The sequence below is a fragment of the Camelus dromedarius genome, chromosome 16 (assembly GCF_036321535.1).
Source record: "Camelus dromedarius isolate mCamDro1 chromosome 16, mCamDro1.pat, whole genome shotgun sequence".
NCBI lineage: Eukaryota > Metazoa > Chordata > Mammalia > Artiodactyla > Camelidae > Camelus > Camelus dromedarius.
Genome location: NC_087451.1, coordinates 15,236,551 through 15,254,250, shown reverse-complemented (window position 1 = coordinate 15,254,250; position 17,700 = coordinate 15,236,551). Strand labels below are relative to the sequence as shown.

General features: G+C 35.9%; 1 protein-coding gene across 3 annotated transcripts in view; it reads left to right on the top strand.

Annotated features, from left to right (window-relative positions):
• The window catches only part of AP2B1 (adaptor related protein complex 2 subunit beta 1), a 140,632-nt gene that overhangs the window by 59,006 nt on the left and 63,926 nt on the right, over positions 1 to 17,700 (top strand). For all 3 annotated transcript variants that reach the window (XM_064495032.1, XM_010990511.3, XM_010990510.3), the window contains exons 6-11: positions 6,105 to 6,295; positions 8,268 to 8,489; positions 9,009 to 9,129; positions 9,262 to 9,357; positions 14,768 to 14,883; positions 16,841 to 17,006. In XM_064495032.1, the coding sequence (XP_064351102.1) occupies positions 6,105 to 6,295; positions 8,268 to 8,489; positions 9,009 to 9,129; positions 9,262 to 9,357; positions 14,768 to 14,883; positions 16,841 to 17,006 (912 nt within the window). The remainder of the gene's footprint in view (positions 1 to 6,104; positions 6,296 to 8,267; positions 8,490 to 9,008; positions 9,130 to 9,261; positions 9,358 to 14,767; positions 14,884 to 16,840; positions 17,007 to 17,700) is intronic.

The window sequence follows — 17,700 nt, the reverse complement described above, 5'->3', positions numbered from 1 at the left end:
CATTGCAGAATTACTTTTAAATGGTAATTATTCAAAGGTACACGTTTAATCCAGTTTTGGTCGGCAACTTCCTGAAAACTGAATCTGTTGTATGTAAGTAATTCAGTAGTGTACCAAAAGATAATGGCCCGTGCATTTCTTAGTGTCCCTTTTAAATGATCTCAGGGCTCTAACTTGGCAGGGGATTACTTACTCTTGAAAGGGAGGTAAGAAGTCATGTCACAATAAATTATTTTGTTCATGCTGCAGCATACTTTTTTGTGTTTTTAGGGCCTGTGAGCCAAGTAGCTCCTTGATTCTTAGGAGTGCCTTTTGTCTATCTGTAGATATTTATTTGTAGTGTTTTGGCCTTGTGAATATTTTCATTTCATTAGAAAACATCTTAAATCACTTCAGGAAATAATGAGTTTTATTGAGTCTAATTTTTAAATCTTACTTGTTAACGTGTATTCAGACTTTCTTGCCATAATGGGATGTGTTAACTCCACTAGGTAAATGTGTTCAACTTTCTTATTCAGGGGAAGAAGATGGGAAAAAAGCAGAACATTTTAGAATTCAGTGAGTAAATGTATTATTGGCATTCTGTGCAGTATCTTGGATTAAATCATGAGCTCTAAATTTTACTTGTTTGAGAGGGAAAAATTAACTGATACTGTGTAATCATTGTATCCTTAAGGAGATGATAATGAGTGAAACATGCTTAGAATAAATGCCTTGTGCTTTTAGCATGTCATTTGAGGCAACTCCATAAAGGAGAAAGTGAGATTTCAAACTGTTGCTGATTTTCAGGAGGATATAAATATGCAGATCACCTGTATATTTCATTATTATAGTTTTGGTCAGTCATTCTACTGCTTTCAATTTATTCAAGTCTTCAGGGGCAGCAGCCAAAAGGATTGTAAATTGAACAGGAAAATAGAAGCATTTGTTAAGAGAATGTGACCTTGAAGATCATTGCTAGAAATGAAAGTCTTCTAAATAGTATTTTAGTTAATAGGAGGAAGTCACTGTACTGGAAATTGCTATCTTTCTTGGGTTCTGAGGCTATGGAAGTGAGTGAAATTAGAGAAATCATTCAAAGGGACAGGGAAACGTGTGAGAGATTTCTCATAAAGGAGCATCTATCTGTAATAGTCCACCCCCAATGTATATCTAGATTTCCTTCGAAAGTTCTTTTTTACAGGACCATTTTTCTTTTTATTCTAACCACATCCACTGCTCCAGCTTGCCCCTTTAAAAAAAAAGAATGAGGTCAAATTTATGTCCTCGGAATTGCTGCATGTAAGATTGGGGTAGCTTATAAATCAAATTTTGTAGCTGGATAGTAAATCTTGCCTCTTTAAGTGCTGCTAGAATGTGATTATCTGAAGTATATAAAGTAGGAGAATATATTTTTCTCCTTGTATAAATCTGCCTGAAAATAATGTTTTGATTGTATTATCCTCCCCAACTATTTTTCTTTTCCTTTCCCCTAGCTGACATTCACCGCCCTTGGAACTTCTGTAAATGCAGGTGGCAGAGTGACTAGTACTCAGACACTGGAATCAGATACAGGCCTTAAGCCCTTATTCAGGCACTTTTCTTTTCTGGCTGTGTTGACTAAGCAAGTCACTGAATTTCTCTAACCCTATTTATAAATTCATTTTTAAAGCCTGTTTCTCTGTCTGTAATAGGTGGGTTTTGATAGCAACTACCTTAGAGTTGCTATGAGGATAAATGGCATAGCAAGTGTTCAACAAATTTTAGCAATTGTTGTCTTTTAACTCTTTGTCCAGCTTGATTAGGTATAGTATAAAGTAAATCAAGACACAAATTGCTTAACTTAAAAAAAAATTCGGCAGACTCCAAGGATCCACAAGGAACTATCAGATTGAAGGGAAATCTGTAGTTGTGTCAGAGAAGATTTGTCTAGTATTGAGTGTGACTTTATTTATACACACAGGCACAGATGCGTGCATGCTTTTGTATGTATGTATATGTTTGTTTAATATCTATCTATAAAGTATACATATTACGTTAGGTCTACAGAGGGATGGGGTGGGGACGAGGAATGTTTAGGTGCAGTCTCCCAAAGAATAGAACTTAACCATAATTGGGAGGCCAAATGAATTTTCACAAATGTTTTTATGCTGTGGCTATGTTCCTTTGTAGCCTTGATGCCAGCTTTTTATAAATCAACTAGTGTGCTCAGAAAATTCACTTAAGAAACCCTATTTATAAATCCATTTTTAAAGCAAAACTTCCTTTAGGAACTCCTTTCTTTCTTGGGAACTCTTAATTTTTCTGAGATTATAGTTAAAAAGCCATCATTCTCTTCATGGCAGTGTTTCCTAAGAGAACTGCCAATTTTCTACCAGGGAAAATATTATGCATGTTAGTCTTAGTTCAAATTCAAGTGATAACTCAGGTGAAAGAGATATAACCTTGTTTTAATATGCTGGTAGCTCAGGGCAGTTACTGCGAAGGTCAGGTTTTTCTTTTGTAATGATGAATGAATTATTGTTTGAAGAAGGCTCTTTGGGAAGAGGAAGTAAATTATGTTTCAGTCCATTATTTTTTGAAGTTTATTTTATTTTGGGGTGGGGTAATAAGGTTCATTTATTTATTTATTTAATGGAGGTACTGGGAATTGAACCCAGGACCTCGTGCATGCTAAACATGCACTCTACCACTAAGCTGTACCCTCCCCTGCTTAAAGTTTATTTTTAAAAACAGATAATAGATGTACTTTGTTTTGTACAGAGTTCCAAAGAAACACAAAGTATAAACATTGACAGGTGAGTTGTCCTGTATACGCTGGCCACCTAGATGCTGTCTTGAATCAGTCTTTGTCTACTCAGTGTGACTAGCTTGTTTCGAGTTTCCATTAAAAAGTGAGAGAAGCATGGCTTACTGACAAGAACTCTGAGCAGCTCTTTATGGGCCCATCCCAGTACATTTCTGAAAACTTAGCATTCTGAATGTGAAGGTTAGGAGATAAAAGTGGAGAGGTAGAAGTAGAGTTCTCTTATTGGGATGTATCTCCTCTGGTCAGTCATTGGTTCAGGGACCATTTTGCAGTGATCTCATTCTCAATGCAGACTTTGCTAACATAATCCTGTAATCTGATCTCTCTGGATCTTTTAATTAGATTTACTTTTCCTTGTTTCTTTTTTGTTTGTTTGTTTAAATGTGAAAATAAATAGAAACTGTCTATTTTACTACTAGAATGTATACTCCATTAGCTGCATTATGTACTTGGTTTAATTTCCAATTGCCTGTGATGGTAACAGAGGAATTCTGGTTGTTCATTCTGTTCAGCATCCTTCTGTTGTCTTTCCTCCCCATTGCTTTTTTTAATTTCCTCAATTCTTACCTTTTCTTTTACATTTTCTGTTAATAGACTTTATATTTATCTATTTTTAAAACATTGAAAGAATTTGACTGGTAGAAATGGTAAGTTTGTGGCAGGATGTTTGTTTTGGACTCTTGTGCTTTGGTGTTTTCCTGTCTTGCCCCCTCTGCCCTCAAAAAAGCAAAGATTAATTTAAAGGCAAAGGTGGAGTCACTATGAACTAACCTGTCCTCATTTACACCTTCCTTTTCTTTTCCAGTGCAGAAATTAAAGTAAGTATAAAGCACAGTGATTTGGAGTTTCTTTGGGTGTGCTGGAGTCACTGGTAGAAATGTTAACCAAAACTGGTAACTAAGACTGGGCATGTGTTTGACAGCAGGAAAGGAAAACAGGCATTTAGTCTTCTGGTGTGACATTTTGATCCTTTATTCTATAATCCAGTCTATCAAGTGTCTTGTACATAAGAAATATATCTTTTCCCTGCATATAAAGCACTGAGATGATGGAGGGGGAATTATTATTTCACTCTTCATGCCTTTTAATTTTCACTAAAGCCCATGTTTGATGGTGTGGTTGGCAAACAAAAATTAAGTCAGAAAAGAACCTCATGCATACTACCGTTGCTCCCGTGTGGAAGGTGGACTACATACATTTGTCTTAATAACAATGAAATATTCATAATCATATTACCAAGTGAACCTCTGATTTTTTTCATCTTGGAATTTTTGTCCTAATGACTAAATTAAAGCTGAAAGTGATTCCATTTGTGGTATCATTGTCTTTTACCTAATAATGGATGCTGCCATAAGTGTATTATTTGATTTTTAAAAATCATCTTAAAATTTATCTTCTTAGTAAATTCATATGCTGGAATAATCTGCAGACTACCCAGATGATGTGGGTATTAAAATCACTAGCTAAACCATTATGACCTTCTCTTGCTAGCAAAAGGATAATCATACAACTCTTGTTTCTCTGGCTGTTAACAAGGGACTAAAAATGAGCTGACATTTTTGAAAATCTTCAATATACATAAATAATGAAGCTGCTACCTGTCACATCTCGTTTATGCTTACAGAATATTTATATTCAGCCTTACTGTGCTAATCTTTAGTAACAACTGGGAGCCTTGCTGCAAAATGTGGTTTTAAGTTCATTTGTACAGGGCTGTAGTAGTTATTTTGTCTGTGTTTTGTTTATTTTGGGGTGTTTCTGCAATTTTTTAATTACTTTAAACATTCATTGGTTGTAGATTTCTTTGTTATATTAGACATGTGTATTTCTGATAGAGTGTCCACTTTTTTTCTTGCAACTGATACGGATTTCCAGGTCTATAAGTCAGGATATGCATGTACTTTGTTATATTTGGTAGCAATTTTGCATTTATCATACTGCCTGAGGTAAGGGTACATTTGAGATACCATATTTCATTGATTCTAAGATACCATTGATTTTAAGATGCATTATTATCTCCTGTATCACCTAGGAAGAAAAATACTTCTATTAACTTGACATGTCATTGATTGTAAAATATATCCCAATTTCAGTGGTGTTAATATGAAAAACTCTGCAACTTAGTCTTAGAATTATGGTACTATTACCACCTTAACTTTGCATAAGGCTTTGTAGAGAGCACTTAGAAATGTCATCTAATTTTAACGTTCAAACTAAAGCTAATCTGTGAGGTGGATTAAATTATCATCAATTTTCAGATGAGGGAATTGAATTTCACAGAGATGATGTGCTCTCCCAACATCACGTTACAGTGAACTAGGGTTTCAAGCTCACATTTTCTTATGCTAAGAGTTAGGATATGATTGACAGTATCACCTCCCCACCCCCCAATACATGCACACCCATACACTTATAAAATTATTTGGCCTAGATTCTTCTTTCCATTGCTTAATGTACATGTTTCATATTTAAACTTCACTGTTTTTTATAACTGTTCCTATGTCTTAATTCTATCAATAGTTTTGAGTACTATGAAAATTGTTAATGTTTTAATAGTAAATCATGAGTGACTCTCTGTTAACATGTGAATTGTTTTAACTCTGGGTTGCCTGACACTGGGAACCTACATATGCCATCATTAGTGTTTTTATATACATTTTTAATATATTTTTACTGAAGTATAATCAGTTTACAGTGTTGTATCAATTTCTGGTGTACAGCACAATATTTCAGTCCTATAGGAATATACATATATTTGTTTTCACATTCTTTTTCACCGTAAGTTACTACAAGATATTGAATATGGTTCCCTGTGCTATGCAGTATAAACTTGTTTATCTATTTTATATACATATATTAGTTAGTATCTGTAAATCCCAAACTCCCAGTTTATCCCTTCCCACCCTCTTCCCTCCACTGGTAACCAAAAGTTTGTTTTCTGTGTCTGTGAGTCTGTTTCTGTTTTGTAAATAAGTTCATCTTTTTTTTTTTTTTTTCAGATTCTACATACAAGTGATACCATATGGTATTTTTCTTTGTCTGGCTTATTTCACTTAGAATGACATTCTCCAGGTTCATGTGCTGCAAATGGCATTTTATTTTTTAAGGCTGAGTAGTATTCCGTTGTATAAATGTACCACAGCTTCTTTATTTGATATACATTTTGAAAGCAGTTTATCTGTTTCTAGCTGACTAGGTAAAATGTTCAAGAATTGTTAATGAATTGAGACTTACGAAGTGATCCAGAGAAGGCTAAATATTTGTCCATAGTTGTACTGTTACTGGTAAATCAAGGTTATATCTGCTTCTTTCCCAGGTGGTGGCTAATGCTGTAGCAGCATTATCTGAAATCAGTGAATCTCACCCAAACAGCAACTTACTCGATCTGAATCCACAGAACATTAATAAGCTGCTGACAGCCCTGAATGAATGTACTGAATGGGGCCAGATTTTCATCCTGGACTGCTTGTCTAATTATAACCCTAAAGATGACCGGGAGGCTCAGAGGTCAGTCTTGTTTCCTGGATAGTGTCTGGGAGTCTTGCCTGGTTGAATATCTTCTGGTGCCTGTAATATAATAAGGATCTGTTATATTGAGAAAGATCAGTGGCTCCTGAGATAGATACTGCAATCCCCATGGTGTTTTCTCACTGTATTTAGGAACATTTTACGTGGTGGAGTAAACCATGTGAAAATAGCTCTTCCTAAGAGGAGATGTGCATTTTTCATTTCTTGTTTGAACAGTAGAGTTAAACCCTCTGCTATAATCTCCCTCATCATGGTCTCACATCTCCCATACAGTAATTCCTAGCCATTTGGCAAACAAAGGTTTTTTGAGTGTATCTTACTGTAGTAACAAAATTTTCATTCTTTTAGGTATGTAGTAAATGGCTTGATACTAGTTATTGAGCTGACCTACACCTATAATTTAGTACTAGAGAAAATGTATTGGAGCCAGCAATATATATGATGTCTTCCGTTAGATGTAGGAATCACGTCAGTCTGAATTTGGAGATTTTGGAAGGCACAGCTGAATTGTTCTGCTCAGCTCTTTACCACTTTAGTGCTGCAAATTTTCTTTGACTATCAGATATTGATGACTAAATTTCATGTACACATGCACACATTGTAGTTTACAGAATTGAAGTTATGAATTTTTATGGAGCATTTTGTGTATACAGGCACCATATACTAGGCAAAGTACTTCTGAAGAATTGTTGGCTCTTCGTTTAAAGTTGACATATTTTAATTATGGTAGAAAAGAACCTTCTTTGCCTGGCTGAAGCTCGAGCTACTATAATGTAAGTGCTCTTCACTTGTCTGGGAAATTGTTCCCTCTGGATATAACCAGAGCTCACCCTAATAGCTTCTCTCCATCATTTGAAGTACAAATATCTTCTGGAAGAAACTTTATGTACAGTTTTATTTTCTCTTGGTCATTGACATCTCACATTTATCTATTCACTCAGCAAGTATTTATTGAGCCCATGCTGTGGGCCAGGCATTGTTCTAGGCGCTGCGGATACAGCTGTGGACAGATGAAAATCATAGCTCTCATGGAACACTAATTTTGAGGAATAGGGCAGAAGCATATATAATATGTATAAATAGTACAGCATATCGTATGTCAGCTGATGGTAAGTGCTAAAGAAAGATAAAGTAAGGAATAGATCTCAGAAATGCTGGATAGTCAGGGAGTCAGCCAAGTAGATACAGAAGAAAAAGACAGAAACACAGCTTATATCCTTAACTGAATATAGTCAGCTAGCTACTCATGTTGCCAAAGAGCTGTCAAAATTAGGTTAATTTCTAAAGAATTCTCAACAGATAATTAAATATTCTAGATTTGTGAGGCATTTAAGTGTAGGTGGAGGAGGCTAGGAGAAGGAAATGAGGTCGGAAGAATATTGCAGTGATGCTGTGTTTAAAAAAAAAAAAAAAAAAAGGCTTTTTGCAAGATTTCCTTATCCTGAAAGCGTGAGGTTGGGTATTTTTCCCCGTCAGCCCATCTCCTCTTGAATCTTACAATGAAACTTCAGCCACAGTTGGTTGATCTCTCTCACTATGAAATATCTCTCAGAATGCTTCATTTGACTTCCTGTAGGTTGAGGAGAAATGGGCTGAGAGGCAGGGAGCCCTTACATAATATGGGGAAACAGAGAGGACTATAAAACAGGAAGGTAAATGGTGTGAGCGTCACGTGTTTTGGGTATTGGCTAGCTTCGTTCCAGTTTGAATATCCCTTATTGCTGGTTTCCTGAAGTCTTCTGATGTCCCTGCTCTGCCTGTAGTTTGCTGGGAATGAGGCTTCTGCAATGTTGGATCCCAAATTTACCTACGCATGGAGCTTTGACTTTTCTAACTGATTCTCTGATTTCTTGATACTTGGGCTATGGGACCTCTGACAGTATTACCTTATAGACTGGATTAAGCAAAGAAATTATAATTCAAGATACTAATTTTCATGTTCTTCCCTCAGCATCTGTGAGCGGGTAACTCCTCGACTATCTCATGCCAACTCAGCAGTGGTGCTTTCAGCAGTAAAAGTCCTCATGAAGTTTCTAGAGTTGTTACCCAAGGACTCTGACTACTACAATATGCTGCTGAAGAAGTTGGCCCCTCCACTTGTCACTTTGCTGTCTGGGGAGCCAGAGGTGCAGTACGTCGCCCTGAGGAACATCAATCTAATCGTCCAGAAAAGGTTGGGAAAAAATGAACTGATGATTAACATGTTTGTAATTTGAATTAAGCTTAGTAACATCAACATTAAAGAGGCATTATGTTAAGCTCTGTTTAATGTATGGAAATAAAAATACTGTGTGCAGAGCAGCTTGCCCAAAGTCGGGAGGCTAACAGTTGATTTCAGAGTGTTCTACAACAGATGCCCCGTGTTGCTCTACAATTTAATTTGTTTCTGAAGGACCTCTTTGTAGTGTGCTAGCTAGTGCCTGCGTAATATGGTTTGGACCGTAGTTTAGAGCAATTTGTTTTTCTTCCAGTGGTTCTTCTTGGCAGTATATACCTTGACCCTTAAAAAAGATAAAAAGAGTCAACCAAATGGATCTGGTTGGAGGGATGGGGTGTACGGGAAGTTTTTTTCCCTGGGGTGGGGTTGTGTGGATGGACTGCGGAGAAGCACAGGTTGGGTATTAATACAGACTCAGAGGGATATATCACTGTATGCCTCACCTTCCTTATCTTGTGTTTCTGTGTACCACAGGCCTGAAATCTTGAAGCAGGAAATCAAAGTTTTCTTTGTGAAGTACAATGATCCCATCTATGTGAAACTGGAGAAATTGGACATCATGATTCGTTTAGCATCCCAGGCCAACATTGCTCAGGTCAGACTTAAAGTGGATTCCAGTTAAGATCTAATGAGTTAGATCTTAAGGTCTGGCCTTTAGAAAAATTTAAGCCATGAAGTTGCTGTTGAAGAATCCTTAATGATTGTCCACTTCATGCATTTTTGACAGGTTCTGGCGGAACTGAAGGAATATGCCACAGAGGTGGATGTCGACTTTGTGCGCAAAGCTGTGCGGGCCATTGGACGGTGTGCCATCAAAGTGGAGGCAAGTGTCCCATGGTAGTTGTGATCACATAATGGAATTCCAAGTATTCTCTCTTTTTTTTTTTTTTTTTTTTTTAAGTATAGTTGACTTACAATGTGTTAATTTCTGGTGTAGAGCATAGTAATTCATATATACATGTATTCCTTTTCATATTCTTTTTCATTATAAGCCATTACAAGTTATTGAATATAGGTCCCTGTGCTATGCAGTAGGACCTTGTTTATTTTATATGTAGTAGTATCTACAAACCCTGAACTCCTGATTTATCCCTCCCCACCCTCTTTCCCAACTGGTAACCATAAGTTTGTGAGCTGCGTACTCCCTTCACCTCTTTCTTTAAAATACATTTTAAAGTTTATCAAAATAATAAAGCACATAGCTTTAATACTGAAGAATTTTTAATGAAAACAGCAGTCCCTGGTCCCTCTCTTTCCAGAGGGAATCATTTTAAACTCCGTTTCTAGTTTTACTTTGATTACTTCCACATCTCTAATATCCTTATGCTATTGTTTATTGATTTGCCAATTGTGGACATTGTCTATTAACTTTCTGCTATGAGTTAAGAAACTTCATTCATATACTGAATCACTCCTATTTCTATCCTCCTATTCTCTAGTATAGTTGTATCATAAGCTTTACGTTCTTACCTTTGTAAATTGAGATGATATGCCTTTATTTCTTGTTCTGTCAGTAAGAGGCTTATAAAACTTGCTGTTCATATTATGACTGTAAAAATGTAGAGCCTATGCAATATAAATGATTATATTTTCTTATCCAGACTTGTTTTTTCTGAGTTTATAATGGCCTTTTAAAAAAACTTCCTTGTGTGTCTTCATTGCACTCCTATCTTCTTCCAGTTTTTCAAGTGTAATATCAAATTTATAAATTTTCTTTTGTTCTAGACCCTTCTCTCTTCTAGTCCTCTGTCCCTCCGGTCCTTGCTCCAGTCTGGCTGGTTGCTTTCGTGGCTTCTGCATAGCCATCTTTTCATACAGTCTCCCTTCATTGCTCTTGTTACTGGTACTTTTCATAGCATTTCTTTTTTTGTGATTGCAATAGCTTCTTAAATCTCTGGGGATGTGAATTATAGTTTTTGGTTTTGTTTCTACAGTTTTAATTATCTAGTGTTTTATGGTGATGGTTGCGTGTCTGTATGATTTTTTACTTGAGGTGTATATCGTGCATACGGTAAATTGTTGCTCATTTATATTTAAGAATGAGAAAACAGAAATGTTTTCAGGACTTCTGTGCACATAGGCAGGCCTGTCAGCTAGCAGGTTTCTGCTTTAGGGCAGGGAGTTGATCTTTGCTTGAAAGTCCTCTTAAAGAGCAGGGATCTGCCCTGTGGTCTTAGGGGGCAAATTGGTTCTAGCTTGGTTGCAGCCTTGCAGTAGGTATTAAGGGCTGCACTTACATTGCCCTGCTTCATTAGTCACCAATCCTCCATTGGTTTTTCCTCACTCAGAAATGTGTTGAAATTAATGATGATTTCTGTTCACAATGATACTGTGAATCAGAGCTCCATATTTGTTCTTGCTACTTGACTATATACAGTTCTGCTTTGAGTCAGATTAGACCGTATGATTCCACCAGGGTGGTTACTAAAATAATTTGCACAGTATGACCAGTGCTTCATAGGAACAGAAGGAAACATGCAATGTCGGGGAAGTATCTCTGAAAGCCAAGGCCCTAATTGGCCTTCCTTGTTTGTATTCACGTCAGTGCTGCTTCATGTGGTTACCACTGATAAATCATTTAGTAAACTAGTTGTTACAACAAGAAGTCGATTTATCCTGGTTTCTACTCTTGGTTCTACCAGCTCAGTTGCTTCAGATATTTAATATATTTCTGTTGATCCATTTGAGAGATGAGAAAGTGTTTATTGGATCTTGATATGTTATGTCTTTTTTTACCACCACACTTCATGTACTTACCTTTTTTCTTTTTCTTTTCTCACTGAGGAATAGCCCACCTACTTATAGTATTAATGTAGACAGTTTTCAAGGATATATTGGTAGCAAGAGTCATTTTGTGATTTTTCACGACCAGAATGTCATTGTCTTATTGAAACCTCTCTGACAGTGCTCTCTAAAGTGTCTCATTCCAAAGTTAAGAGAGATTTTCTATCCCTGGAGTTATTAGAAACTGTTCTCAAAGTATCTAGATTGCTAGATTCTGTTAGTACCGTGTATTGTGACTAATGGGAAATTTATCCATCATCTTCTGAAAGAGTTGTACTTCTGGTGGCTCTCACTTCTTCCTTTGACTCACGGTGCCCTGGTGGGAGTATGAGTGTGTGTGAGGAATGAACTTCCTCTGGAAGCTTGAGATCAACATTCAACAATCCTGCTTTTTAGCTAGTGTTCTTTTATCTCAAGTTCACTGGACTTGGCCTGAGAACTTTTCCTAGAACTGTTTCAATCATGAAAGTTATCAGTTGGAAAGAGTTGCCTGGTCTGAACACAGTTGGGGCAGGAAAGGCGATGATTGTGTTTTTAACTAACCCATTCTTGGGACAAGGGCAAGAACAAACAAAAAGCTGAATATATTTACTATGTAAAATCATAAAATGAGACAAATTAAGCAAAAGTAAAACACTGCTTCACAGCCTGCTCTCCCCTCCCAGAGTTGATGTGGACATGATTTTAAATCTTTGTTTATATAGTCCTCCATAAACAAGTGTGTTTTTTACAAAAATGAGATCATCCTATGAATGCTATTTACTTATGTGTTTTTAGCTTTTTATCAAACCCTGTGCTATTTACTTATGTAGTCTGCTTTTGTCACTTATTGTACATGGGTATTTTTCAATGTTATTGATATTTTGCCTCATTTTTAGTGGTTTATAGACATAATGTGTAATTGCTTCATAATTATTTAGTCTTTCCCTTCCTGTATGGACCTTAAAGTTGTTTCTGCTCTTTTCCCAAATAACAATGTAAGGGGGATCCTTGTAGCCAAATCTTTGATCTCCAATAAAGAGAAACATTTTTTTCATTATGCTTTTTAGACATTTGGATGTGCTTTTTCGTGTCCTGTGCATCTTTTTTCAATGGGTTATCTTTTCCGTATTGATTTTTTTCAAGTCCTTTATAATTAAAGGTATTAACCCTTCATTTCATTAACAGTTATTTTCCCAGTTTTGGCTTTTTTTTGTTTGTTTGTTTGATTTTATCTGACTTCTTGATGTATAGAAGTTTGCATTTCTTTTTGTAGGGAGTCCTGTCAGTTTTCTCTCAATGGTGTCTTTACTGGCACACCTAGAAAATTGTGCTTCACCTCAAAGTTATATAAAATTCACCTTTATTTTCTACTTTAATGGCAGTGGTCCCTTTTTTTTTTAAACATTTAAAGATGCTTTTAATCAATAATTACAATAAGGATATCATTTTGGTTAAAGATAAGAGTGTAGGGATCAAACACCAGGACAGTTCACCCTTTCCTTACTGTTACGAAATGTTGCCTTTATTGTATACTGGATTTTGTATGTCTGTATTCCTCTCTCTGTTTCTGGATTTACTTTGTATGTACAGTGATTGGGTGTTTAATGGTAATTTTCAAAATGTAATCAAAAGCAACATGGGTGAGATGACAATTTGGTTAAAAATTACTGTCCTAGACTTAAATGTTTTCAATTGTTGATGCTTCATGGGAAATGGCCTTTTGTTTGTCTTTATAATAAAGAAACTATGGGCTCACTAAATACTAGCTTTTTATCAAGCCCTATGCTAAGCACTTTATTTGTATTATCTAATTTTATAATTTAGCCCTTGCAGTAGCCTGTATCCTACATGCTTTATAATTTATCTTAACTTATATTTAAATTTCCCAGCTGTTTTGCTGTTGCAGTAATAGCACAGGAATTACTAGTTGAAAATGAATATAATAGAATTCAAAAATGGCAAAACTGCATAAAAGATAACAATCATATATATGACCTCATGACCTCACATAAGTAACCTCAAGATGCTATTTTGTTTTCATTACATTGCTTGGAATGGTTTAAATTACAAGATTTAAAAGATTTTATTACAGAAATTTTTAGGCATACACTAAAGTAAAATTGATTAATGAGCTCTTGTGTACCCATCTTCCATCTTGAACACATATCAACACATTGCTGTTGTCATTTGATCTTCTCCCTCTCCCTCCCTCTTCAAGGGAATGAGCAACTGTTTCTTGTAGTGCAAATCCCAGATATGATCTTACTAAAGTAGTTCAATTGTATATCTATTAGATAAGGTCCTCTTTAAAAAAGTCCTGATATCATTACCATACGCAGCAGCTAACTAATTCTTACCTCGTTGAATACCAGTCCATGTTCAGTCTTCCCTGTGTCTAACTGTCTTTTTACAGTTGCCTTGTTCAAATCAAAATCTAAACAAGAGTTACACGTTGCATTTGGTTAATATGTCTTTTAAGTCTTTACTTACTTACTAGGGTGCCATTTATTGAAGTGACTAGATGGTTGGGCTTGTAGAATTTCCCAGAGTCAAGATTTGGCTGCTTGTATTTTAGTGATGTTGTTCATCTCATTCTTTCATCCTCTTTAGACAATTAAATCCGGAGGCTTGGTAATACCCACGTTTAGCGTTTTTGGCAAGAACACATCACAGGTGATGCTGTGTACGTCTATGGCATCTTATCAGGAGGCATATAGTAGAGTGACCCATCTCTTGTAATATTTGATAAATCAGTCCTCGATTTTTACGATCTCTCTTCTAGAACCCTTTTTCTTTTAAAAACTATAACTTACAGTTTCAGTACATCAGTTTTGTCATTTGTATTCTTCCATGTTACCTTCATTGATTAAAGACTAAAAGATTAAATTCTATTTTATAGATGAACCATGGGATGTGGAAAATTGCAGTTTATCTAATGCCATAGACTTTCAGTTATATAACCCAAAAGATGGCAAATTTTCCTTCAAGTTTTTTGAGTCACAGTTAACTTTAAAAATATAGTGCAAACTGTGGATCTTCTCCTTGGAAATCGTGTGCATATACGAAATATAGCAGTTTCATTTCAAGGGATTTAAAGATACCTTCTGCTGTCTGTACTCATTCATGAATTCCAGATAAAGACCTCCTTCCTTGACTTGTTCTTTCATTCTTATTCTTTCCTCCTATGTTGACTTATGCCTTTTCTCATTTCTGTCATCCTGGCTATCCAAGATGATTTTTTTCACTTACACTGACTCTTTTGTAATGAGTAAAGTTTGGGGTATATCTAGAATTTCTGTGTATCTCCATCAGATAACCCAGACTCCAGTATAGGTTGGTCAAATTAAGTGCCTCGTCTTTCAGTCTGCCTTAGTTGATGCACCTGTATATTTCCAAAAAAATTTTTTTATGTTGAGTTTGTGTTGTTAGATAGATCATCTGACTTCTCATTATGTTCCTCTTTGCAGCAATCTGCAGAGCGCTGTGTAAGCACATTGCTTGATCTCATCCAGACCAAAGTAAATTATGTGGTCCAAGAGGCGATTGTTGTCATCAGAGACATCTTCCGCAAGTACCCCAACAAGTACGTACAAATACATCTTCCTCTCTTCCTCAGATCATATAGGAAATGACTGAGTAAGGCATTTTGAGATTGACTAGGTAAGAATTATTCCTTGTAGTGTAACCGTAATTGAATACTTTATTAAAAATCAGAAACATGCAGGGTGGTTAGCACAGGGATTAAAACCTCATTTTTTTTTCACCCTGCCTTTTCACTTTTAGAAGAATTGAAGCTCTATCTGAATATGCATTGTCTATTGGCATATATTAAAGTTAACTAGATTCTTTGGTGGTGAAGTTACTGTTAAATAGGATACCCATATATTTGAGGTTATCTGGGAATAATCTAGTTTATGCCTGTCACTAGGCATAATTAATAGTTGTGCCCCTTTTCAGTCTCAGAAATGTCTCAGTTTGAATGATAAAGTATTTGGCCAACCTGTTGTAAAAACTAGGAAGGTGACAGCTTCACTGTTCACTTTGTATATTACCTAGTACTTGTAGAAAATCATAGAGCATGTAACAATAAACTATCAGAGTGTCAGATCTTTTCTGAAGTATTGTAGCTGCTTCCATTAACATGTGAAAGCTACGTTTTCACTCCACAAAAAATTTTCACATTGAGGCCTCTTAGTTTATGAAACAAATACTTTGTCAGATTTGCTTTTGAAGGCAAGCAATTAAGGAATCTGAAAGAATGAAATAAGAGCAGGTCTTATAAGCATCCGAAGTCTCATTTTGCCTTAAGATCATAGAGATACATTGTGCTGAAGCTTTCTGATTAGTCCTTAAAGGTAGTGTTAAATGAAGTGGACTTGCATTAAGTTAGCTTAGTGGCACACTCAAAATTAGAAGAAATATTTTAGCAAGGTAGTGATTTATTAAGCGTTATAGTATTATATATACCATGTATTTTTAATTTAGAAATGATATTTTTGGAAAAAGGATCATATATTTTTACCACTCTCCCAAAAAAGAGGTATATTGGGTTTCTGAACTTTTTAATTAAGTGTGGAGATGTATGTCTTAATATGATTGATCAAGAAATGTGTCAGTGGGGAGGGAATAGCTCAAGTGGTAGAGCACAAGCTTTAGCATACAAAAGGTCCTAGGTTCAATCCCCAGTACCTCCTCTAAAAATAAATAAGTAAACCTAACTACTTCCCCCCACCAATATAAATAAATAAATAAATAAAAATATATAAAGGAAATTTAAAAAAAAAGAAATGCATCAGTTTCTGGTTTGTATTAATAAGGGATTATGACAGTTAAATTTTAAGAAAGAGCTATCAAGAAGCTGGTTTAATCAGTGAAAGTAGGGCCAACAATTAAGTGTATTTTTCAGTTGTCCATATCTCATTTATTATATGGTTTCATTCTGATGTTTAAAACTACATTAGCCAGGGAAATGGATTCAATATGGTAAAAAAAATGAGAGAGCTTAAAAATAATATTCGAATTGCTTGTTTCTTTGGAGAAACAAGTCATTGGTGTGGGTGCCTTGGGAGGAAAGGATGTAAAGATTTCTGTAGGAAGCAGAGAAGATGGATTAAGAGACAAAATTACTGTTTCTGGTCTGGATGCTGTTGTCTGACTCCTTTTTCCTAAAAGTAAAGTGGGATTTCTGTTCTTCTACCATGAAGGCAAAATGACATACCAAGAAAAATTTTGATCTAGTTATAAGAAAGACTGTTAGAAATATGAAGTAGTAGTATTACCTTACACCACAGGTGAGTTTTTCCTTGTGAAAAGAATATGTGATAAGCTTTTATAAAAGTTTAAGGTCTAGTTATTAAAACATAATTGAAGGGAAATTTAAGACATTATCTTCTGGTTTAAGACCTGTCTATTCTGTTGACTAAAAGCCTTTGTAGTTGATGGTTTGGGTAGAGTACTTTGTGGTCTTGCTTTTAGCCTTCATTGTTAAATAAAGTTCTCAGGTTTGCCCTCAGTAACCACAGTCTGTTTTGTTATATTAGATATGAAAGTATCATTGCCACTCTGTGTGAGAACTTAGACTCACTGGATGAGCCAGACGCTCGTGCAGCTATGATTTGGATTGTGGGAGAATATGCTGAAAGAATTGACAATGCAGATGAGTTACTAGAGAGCTTCCTGGAAGGTTTTCATGATGAAAGCACCCAGGTAAGTTCTCATCTATATTTTATGTAATAGATCTTTTGGGGAAGATTTCAGGAAAAATAAAGCTCAGGCAATTTCATGTGTGTGAATTTATTTATATATAGTATGTTCATTTTCCTCCCAAAAGGAATGATCCTTTTCAGTTGTGCTAACTTCTGGTGGAACAAGCCTTCCTAACTTAGACCAGCGGTTCTCAAACTTTAATGAGCCTTAGAAGCAGCTAAGCACTGGTGTTTAACCTGTGTTAAGCGCAGGTTGCTGGGCCCCACCCCTGGAGTTTCTGACTCAGTAGGTCTGAGGTGGGCCTGAGCATGTTCATCTCTTACAAGGTTCGGGGTGGCAATGCTGCTGCTGCTCCAGAAGCACACTTTGACAGCTGCTGGCTTAGTGCAGCAGTTACTGCTTTGTCATTTTCTGTCACATGACAGAGATTACCCATCACTGTTAGTAATGGTTGTGGCTCAGTTACAACTGGCGTTTTTTGCTGGGGTGAAAGGCTGGCATGTGCAATTTGAAAAAATTCTCTATGGATGGTTAGACTCCTCATCTCCTATCTGTCCTCTACGAAAATTGAGAGACCCTGACCTTCAAGTCATGCGTCCTCAGAAGCAGATAAATTATTAAATCTTTATCCCCTGGCACTTGTACTCACTGCAAATTGATGTTCATGTATGTAATCCATCAGTAATTTTAATAG